Below are 9047 nucleotides of genomic sequence, written 5' to 3' on the forward strand. Positions count from 1 at the left end.
TGTGAGACAAGGTTTTGAAAAAGTTGTCCAGGCTGGTCTTGAATGTCTACTTTTCCTGTATGGATCTCCTGAATAGCTGAGATGACAGGCTTATACTACTAAACCTGACTTGTACTATAAGTCTTTCTATAAACACAGACCTCATCTAGGTTCCTATCTCAGACTTCCAGATCGAATGCATCAGGTATCAAAAACAAGCTGCCAACCAGAGAAATATGCCTAGACAATCCAAAGGGCCTTTAAAATCAACATGTTCCAAATCTTCTCATCCACCCAAAGCCCAGTGACGAACTTCAAGTAAGCCTGAAAAGATTCTTCACACTTTAACACTCTTGCAATCCTAAGTGAGATGCTAAGTCCTGACAGCTCTGCCTTCTCAATACCGCTCACATAGCATCCATCCTAATGCAAATACATTTCTTCTCCTAGATGAACTTAGTAAAGCAAGCTTCAACTTCTCTCTCTTACCTTAGGTCCCATTCCTCCCCTTCCTTGAACAAAGTAAAGTTTCTAAAATTCAAATCAGTGTTGCTTCCTACTTAAAACCCCTCATAGGCCAGGTATGCTAGCCCGTACTTGTGACCGCAGCACTAGCACAGTTGACTCAGGACAGCTAAGTTACAAGTTCAAGACTAGTCTGGGCTACAGGATGAGCCTGTCTAAAAAGCAAAAACCCTTTCTTAAAAATGAGTTCTTTCTCCAGAAATACTCGCTACCACCTTAGTCTTTTTTAATTATGCCATTTATCCATAGTGCCAGGGACGAATACCTGTTCTGAGACAAGCACCATGTCTTTGAGGGATGTGACAGATGTAGTAAGGAAAAACACCGTGGGCCTAATAAACACTTTCAGGAAAAGTAGCTGTCCCACCTTAGAAATACTTTGGTAGGAAATCAAATAGGAAGATCAGGCTAGAGCCATTGTATAAATCCCATGCTAAAAACTACATTTTAACTTAAAGGACATCAACAATCCTGAACAAACACATGTTTAACACTTTCAAAGGTATATTATAACTTCTGAAATATATAAAGGCAAGTGGGCTGGGGCAAGGGACTCAGTTGAGAGGCTACCCCAGTAATCCAGGAGAGGAAACTCCAAGCACTTAGGAGAGTAGATTACAAAACCATGTTAGAGGTTCATAAACATGAGGTTTTGCCTGAAGGTGGGCAGCAATACACAGAGAAGAGGCAGGGATGACCAGCGTTTTGAGCCAATCAAATAAAATTCTAAAGTCATTAACCAAGTTAAAAACTGGTGGGGGGGGGCGAGTTTTATTTTGAGTATCCCCTTATGCACTTGGCAACATTTCCAAATAACTTTAACCACTGGCAAACTAAAAGTAACATACAAAGGCTAAAAATTCCAACTGCCAAACCAAAAGAGGGAAGACAATTTGAAGATTTACTAAGTCACAATGAAGCTTTTTAAAATGTAGCAACATTTCCAAATAATTTACTTTAACCTCTGTGTGTTAAACTCAAAGTAACACACAAGGCACTCGTTCAAAATGAGTCCTAACAGGTGTCAGACACAGCACTGGATGGAAGTCCAGTAGGGTAAGATAACATTCCTATTCTCTAGCTGGGGACTGAGGACGCGGACAGTAAATCGGAACTTCAGTTTCACTGCTGAGTTAGGTAGGATGCTAGGAGGAAACAATGGAGCACTATCCAACTCAGCCCTGAGGGTTTGAGAAAATCTCTGAGGTTGAGTAGTATTAGACCAGATAAAAGGAACAGCCTGTCCAAAAAGCCTCCGGTAAGAAAAGACATAGTTAAGCATTATACAAGTAGTTTAAAGTCTGAAGAAAGAGTTCAAGATAAGGACACTCCCACACAAAATGTCCCAGGACACATCTACATGAAATACCCGGCACACAGATGATAATTCAATAATTTTAAACTAGAAGAATATATTCAGATTATGAGAAATATGTCCAACCTGTCTTAGGTATCTTGAGCGGATTGTAGGTGAGAATTTAAATGAAGGGAAGACTCTTACACCTTAGTGAGATTCTGTAAACATATCACTTCTGTAGGGAAATCTCTGCTTGAAGTGGAAAACCAACCAACCATGAGGCTCCAGAACATGAACACTATGGTAAACTGGAAACACAACCCTTTCTAAAGAAGGCAGCCATGTACAAGTCTAGCAATTTACTGTTGTGTGAAAATGTATGGCAAGACTATCTATAATTAAAGAAAAATTAGGAGTTCAGACCATATGTGATATTTCCCATTTTAAAATACTGGCGACTAATTACATAAATTGAAAAACAAAAACATCACAAAGCCAGCCAAACAAAATTTGCCTGTGAATAGGTTTCAGCAAGGGCCACCCATGTGGCAGGTTAGAGAGGTCTGCCAACGTCTACAATACACTTTCCACCACTTCAAAGGATTCTCGTGTTATTTTGGAGGTTTCCTTAGAATAGGAGCTACATGCTTTTAAACCAACTACCCCAAACTGGTAGTATTCTGTGAGGGCTTTTATACATAGAAATCAACTTTTCTGTCTCATCTTGTCCAGAAGCCAAGCTTCTAACATCACAAGGCACACTTCTACAAGCTAAGTGCAGGTAAAGCCAAAGTCAAAAACGGAGTTGAGGCCTCATGGAATCATTAATGAACAAAGTATGCACGACAAGGTGGTCTCTTTGATTTTCTTAGAAAACACCACAGGGGTCTGAAAGCAGCGAGGCACGTGAGGGTAAAAAAACCAGTAACCTAAATCTGAAAAACAAAAGCAGGGTCTTCTTCCAACAAAGCCATTTCCGCCATAAGATACCAAGAGGGGAAGGATCGAACAGGGTAAAGGAGAAACGAAAAGTCGCTGATCTTTGAAGAATATGAAACACCTTTCAAAATCCTGGTTCAAAAAGGGGGGGGGGGGCTCCGCATAATTGTACAGCAAACTCTCAATTCTCAATAGAAACAAAACTATTTTAGCAAAGATAGCATGAAAATTATCTGAGCTACAAGAAATCTAAATTAATACTACTGAAAGAGTAAAGAAATTTTTACAGGTAAAGCAAATAAAAGCAAAAAACAATCTGGTTGTTTTAAAATCCATTCAAACACCCGTTTCAGACGCCTTAGTACAGTATTTACTAAGTCACAATGTAGCTTTGGAAGCTTTTAAAATGTAACAACATTTCCAAAGATTTAACCACTAGCAAACTAAAAAAGTAACAAACAGAGGCTAAAAATTCAAAATGCCAAACCAAAGGACAGACGATTCACAATGTTGCTTTAGGAGCTTTTAAAATGTAACAACATTTCCAAATAATTTACTTTAAGCTCTGGCAAACTCAAAGTAACAAAGACTGAAAATGCAAAATGCCAAACCAAACAAGGGTTCGAAGATACTCAGACTCGCCAGAAAAACCCATCTGAACACAGTGGCATGGGCATCATGGGGGCAGGAGGGTGTCAAGAGAACGGGGAGTTATGAGTGAGGGCGAGCAAAACCAAGCAGGCCGTGCTCTTGCTGGCAGGCTACCTCGCAATTACTTAGGCAAGCACTGTGGCAGGGCACTCTCGAGCCACTAAGGGCGCACTGAACTCCTAAAACGGGAGGCTGACCGCAGCTCGCTGAGACTGAGAAGGTAGGCAGTGGCCTTCTTTGACCTCCACGGTAAACCGAGGCTCCCCCAACTGTCGCCTCCGCGCTTGGATTATCCGGGCCAACCCTCCCCGACTGTGTGCGGCCCTTCCCACGCACCCCGGGCGAGTGTCAACAGCTGGAGCAGCCGGGCACGGGGAACCTCGCCGCCTGTGCAGTCCTCCCGGGGACCAGCGACCGGGGAGAACGACGGCGGTGCGCGCCCCGCCTCCCCGCCCTCGGCCGGCCCCGCGCCGACTGCGCCCGGGAAGCGGGTTCGGCGCTCCTACCTTTTTCAGCGCAGGCACCAGCAGCCCCCGCCACTTGGGCGCGTTCTCCTCGCTGAAAAACTCGTAGGGCAGCTGCTGCGCCTGCATGGTGCCCGCGGGGCGCCTCGGGGCTGGCGGAGGGGCGGCGGCTCGCGGTGCGGAGCAGGGCCGCAGCCCGCGCACAGCCCGGCCCCCTCGGGGCGCAGCGCGGCCCGGCTAGCGCTGGCGAGGCGGCTGGGGGGCGAGGCCCGCGGCCGGACACCCACCCGACACGCGCGCCGGTCGCCGAGAACCAACGCAGCCCGGCGGTGGCGGCGGCGGCATCCCGCACCACCGCCCGGGGCAGGCCCCCCGCTCCGCCCCGGGCCGCCCTCCGCCGCCCGCAACCGGGGCTGCGCTCCCCGGCACGGCCTGGGCCGCCGAGAGACAGCGCGTGGAGGGACGCTCGGGTCGGTGGCGCCCGCTCGCCTACGGGGAACTCGAGCGCGAGGCTCGGTGCGTGGCGGAACCCCGGGTCCGGGGTCGGGCGGGGGCGGGAAAGAACCCGAGGTCGCTGCGGGGGAACCCGGCCGCCGCTACCGCCGCCGCCGCCGCTACCGCCGCCGCCGCCGCCGGTGTAGCGCTGGAGCTTCCTACTAGCAGGCTGAACCTGCCCGCGACTGAGCATGCGCCGCCGCCCGGGCCGGTTCGCTCCGGGTTTTCCGGCTGCCCGCGGATGAGGAGGGGCGCGCGCAAGAGGCTGGGAGGGCACTGCAGGGGCGGGGCCGAGGGACCCTGAAGGCGAACCCCGACTGGAGGGCCGGGGCGTGGGGGTGTGCGAGCAGGCAAAGCGCCCCCTTTGTGTGGTCCCGCAGGCCCGGAGCCCATCCCCATCCCGCTCTGGGAAATCCTAGGCCCTGGGTCTCAGAAAAGGGGTGTGTGTACTTTGTTCCCAGCACGAAGATAAGGAGTGCCCTGAGCATGCACAGTAAACTAAACAGATTGCACAAAAGATAGATAGGCTCCTTCTCACAAAAACTACTGCTCGGTATTTGCCTGGTGAGAGGAGAGATCGCCTTGTTTCCAGAAGCCTTTCCATAACGTGCAATCGTATACGTATAGTGGTTATTGATCGTGTATCTACTTAAACCTACGGGCATTTTATGGGCTTAGTCTACCCTGCTCTGGATCTTTCAGGGCTTCAGCTGGATGATTAACTTCTGAAAGACAGGGTTTTTGGGTTTCGTTTCTTTTTTCGCCTGGTACACGACCCAGAATAGAGACATGAAGATCCCGGAATGCTACAGAAGCAGTGTCTATGAATTGCCTCGCAAGGATGCAGATGCTTAGGATAGTGGCATTGTGCAACACTGTGGCACGTGATGCTTTATCATTGAAGGCTTTCTGAGCAATGTGTCGTTTCAGTTCTCAGAGTTTTCATTTCATAAATGAGAAGACAGTCCAAAGAACCAGTCTGGCCTCAAATTGACATTATGTCCTACTCTTTCGGAGTACAATAAACAAGATCTCACTGATGAAAAATGTTTGAAATCACTGTTTTTAATCTTTAGATGACCTCCTAGAATCTGAATGAAATCTTCACATCTTCCCTTTTATAATATACACACAGATTTACACCATCTTTTATCCCCCACACTTTGAGCATGCTCAAGATGACATTTTGAAGTCCATCCATAAGCCGTCCGAGAATTCACAGATAGAGCAGGTCATTTTAGAGCAGGCCGGCTGGTGAAATGGCTCAACCACTAGGGCATACCTGCCCCCAACCCTGAGAACCTGAGTCCTGGCTCAGGGACTCACACAGTAGGAAGAGAAAAACTAACTCCCCAAAGTTATCTTCTGGCCTCCACGCACATCCAGTGGCAGACACACCACACACACACAAAATAAATTCTTTTTTTTTTTTTTTTGAGACAGGGTTTCTCTGTGGTTTTGGAGCCTGTCCTGGAACTAGCTCTTGTAGACCAGGCTGGTCTCGAACTCACAGAGATCCGCCTGCCTCTGCCTCCCAAGTGCTGGGATTAAAGGCGTGCGCCACCACCACCCGGCTACAAAATAAATTCTTAAAGGGAGAGGCAGGAGAACTGTAGCTTGGGAAGGAGTCGGAAAAGCACTTTCAGGAAACAACATAGCCGTTATTTTCAATGACTGCTTTATGTGGTCCAAAGTGAATGAGCCAAATCAGCCTTCTATAGGAAGCTGTATCTTGGCTTCCCACTGCTCTTAAAACATATTTCAAGCTGAGAGTAGTGGCACAAGCCTCAGATCCCAGCACTAGAAGGGAGGTAAAGGCAGAGGTACAAAGCCAACAACCTCAGCTACATAGTGAGTCCAGGCTAGCCAGGGCTACATGAAATGCTATCACAAAACCTAGAGAACACAGGTCTGCTGCACAAAGCTATGCGCCTGCCTCCTACTTAAAACATTCTTAACATTTTCTCACAACTGTCAATCCCAGCTCATCACACTCCAGTCACACTGGCCTTGTCTCTCCCCAGAAAACGATGTTCCTGCTTCCATGGCTATACCCTTTGCCCAGTGGAGGGCCTAGCTGTTCATGTAGCTGCTTATAACATCAAAACCTCCAAGTGGCCTTTTTTCTGATCGGTTAAATGAACTACCATCTCTTAGAGTCTACCATATGGCCATTGTAACTTTTTCCTAGCCCTCTCTATTCTTCTTGATCTCCTCACTAGAACATAAATGCCAAAAGAGAAACACTTTTATGTATGTAGTTAATTATTATGTCCCAGATTCAGTACGTGCACAGCAGGAGGCATTGTTTAAAAGGCCTCAACGTTGCACAGAGAAAACTTGGAGTAAGAATTCAAGGGTGTGTCGAGGAGCATAGTGATGCTAATGCTCCCAGAAGTCGGGAGGCCGAGGTAGCTGAGTCACTGTGGGTTCAAGGCCAGTGTGGTCTACAAGGTGAGTTCCAGGACAGCCAGAGCTACAGAGTGAGATCCTGTCTAAAAATATTTTTTTCATAAAGTTGTTGCAGAAACACAGGAGATCTTTTGAGATTGTATAAACTTATCTTCATTTACCCAGTTCAAGATATCAGAGAGCATTAAAGGATTGGTAATTGAACTCCAAGATTCCCTTCAACTAGCAATCTGATTTAAGTGCAGAAGGGAACAAGCCCTAGGAACATGGATTGTCGAGTTTAGCGGCCAGGTCAGGTTTCCACCAGTGTGAATTTATGGCTGTACATAGAGAGCAAGCGGCTCGAGGGAAATTGCTTCCTAGAGGAGTAGCAAGAGGGGAAACCAGCGCATCTGAAGACGCGGGACTCCAGAGCCCCTGTCAACCGCCTGCCTACACGTCTCAGGACAAAAGCAAACGCCTAGCGGCAGGCAGCTACGCCAGGCTCAAACGCGTGCGTTTTCACGCAGAGGTCCGCCGGCTGGCGGCGCAAGCGCAGAGGCTCCCCTTGGCGCCACTCCGCGGTGCTAGGCAGCCTCCCTGCCAGAGCGGAGGTGACGCACGGGGGTGCGTCTGGACTCTCTAGACGATCCCAGGGCAGGAGCGTCCAGGCAAAGTAGCCGAGTTCCGAGCGCATCGGACCTGGAGCGACGAGGGAGGGGGCGGGGAGGAGTCCGGCCCTGACAGCGCCCCCTGCAGGTAGAAAGGTGGCACCGCTGGTCGGGACAGGACCACCTGGTCTCCTCCATCGCGGTCACAGTAATCTTGAAGCCGGCTTGGGATCTAGCTACGTTTCTGTTCAAGAGTATCCACTAGTGTCCCAGGACAAAGTCCGAAGTCCTTAACCTGGTACACATCGATTTGCATGATCGTGCCAATTACTTATCGTTCCAAATGCATCTCTCCCTCTTGCCTCCCGCGCACCCTTCACTGATTCGTGCACGTGTTATTTGTCTCAAGTGTTTGGAATACCTGTAAATTTTTTTCTCCAATCCGTGCAGTACGGTCCCACCTCAGACACCCTGGTACTCTAGGAACTCTCGCCCTCTCTGGGCCCCCTCCACCCGCCCTCCACCCCCAACTTAAATATCACTTCTCTGCAGCCCTCAGTCCCCATGCAGAATTCCTGTCCTTGAACTTCGGGGGTCTCACAGGCATTAAGAATAGCAGCTTTAACCTTTACAAAATGCACGGCCTCCTTCTGAAGCATATCCAACCTGCATTCTTTATTCTTTTTTTTTCTTAACCTTTACCTTCAGCCCCACGGTTTTCAAATAGTGTATCCCCTGAAAACACACCGGAGAAAAGTCTGAGAAGAGCGCTGAATGCCTGCCAGTCAATACTCATTCTGCACCCTCGCCATTTTCCTCCCTCCTCCCACTTTGCAAAGGTGGTAGGAAGCAGGGTAAGTTGGTAATGAATTAATGAATAATGAATAAAATGAAATGATCAAAGGATCGCCAAGACATACAGGCCGGTTCTTTGTGTTTGCTACGTTTCTCAGCATCCCCACAGAATCCAACTTTTTGCAAAACTCCATTTGACTCAAATAGCAATAGATCCTCAAAGTGATCACATAGAACTCAATGCAACTTAATCAAACCCCCAACACGATTTTTCATTGACCATGACAAACTAATTCTAAGCTGCAAATGAAAGGGCATAAGGTCAATTTTCCTTAAAAATAACAAGGTGTGTGTGTCACTATATCAGCTTAGATATTATTTTATGTGTGTGTGTGGTGGGGGTGGGGAGTCTCTTGAATCCCAGGCTTACCTCAAAACCATTATGTAGCTAAAGATGACACTTTCGACCTTCCTGCCTTCGCCTGCCAATTCCAGGGATTGCAGTTGCTATACTGGGGTTGAGCTTACTTATGTAAAGAGCAAAAGTTTTGAATTTAAAAGGCTGACATTGATAAAGATTATCAACTAGTCTGCAACTTTGTTCAGATTTCCCCAAAGTGTCCTAACAACATTCTTTACAGAGATAGGTTTTTGTGTTTGTCAATAGGCATGTGTCGCCACACACAGACTGCCTTCTTAACACAGACTCTCTTTCCATTTACAAAGGTTATTTCTTACTATGGTGCTTGAAATTGAACATTGCTACTTCCAAGTTGTTTCTTCTTAACTTTATTCAGGCGAGTACTCTGCCACTAAGTTATAGCCTTGACTTTCATGTCTTTCAATAATGTTTTGCAGTTTCCATAGTGTATCTGAGGAGCAGCGATCATTGTTGATAAA

General features: G+C 47.7%; 1 protein-coding gene across 2 annotated transcripts in view; it reads right to left on the reverse strand.

The window, feature by feature from the left end:
* Window positions 1-4128, reverse strand: part of Sos1 (SOS Ras/Rac guanine nucleotide exchange factor 1) — an 84300-nt gene extending 80172 nt beyond the window's left edge. For both annotated transcript variants that reach the window (XM_075955674.1, XM_075955673.1), the window contains exon 1: window positions 3898-4128. In XM_075955674.1, coding sequence (XP_075811789.1) covers window positions 3898-3984 — 87 coding nt within the window. In that variant the 5' untranslated portion in view covers window positions 3985-4128. The remainder of the gene's footprint in view (window positions 1-3897) is intronic.
* Between the last annotated feature and the right edge of the window lie 4919 nt (window positions 4129-9047).

Source organism: Microtus pennsylvanicus, chromosome 21, assembly GCF_037038515.1.
Source record: "Microtus pennsylvanicus isolate mMicPen1 chromosome 21, mMicPen1.hap1, whole genome shotgun sequence".
Classification (NCBI taxonomy): Eukaryota; Metazoa; Chordata; class Mammalia; order Rodentia; family Cricetidae; genus Microtus; species Microtus pennsylvanicus.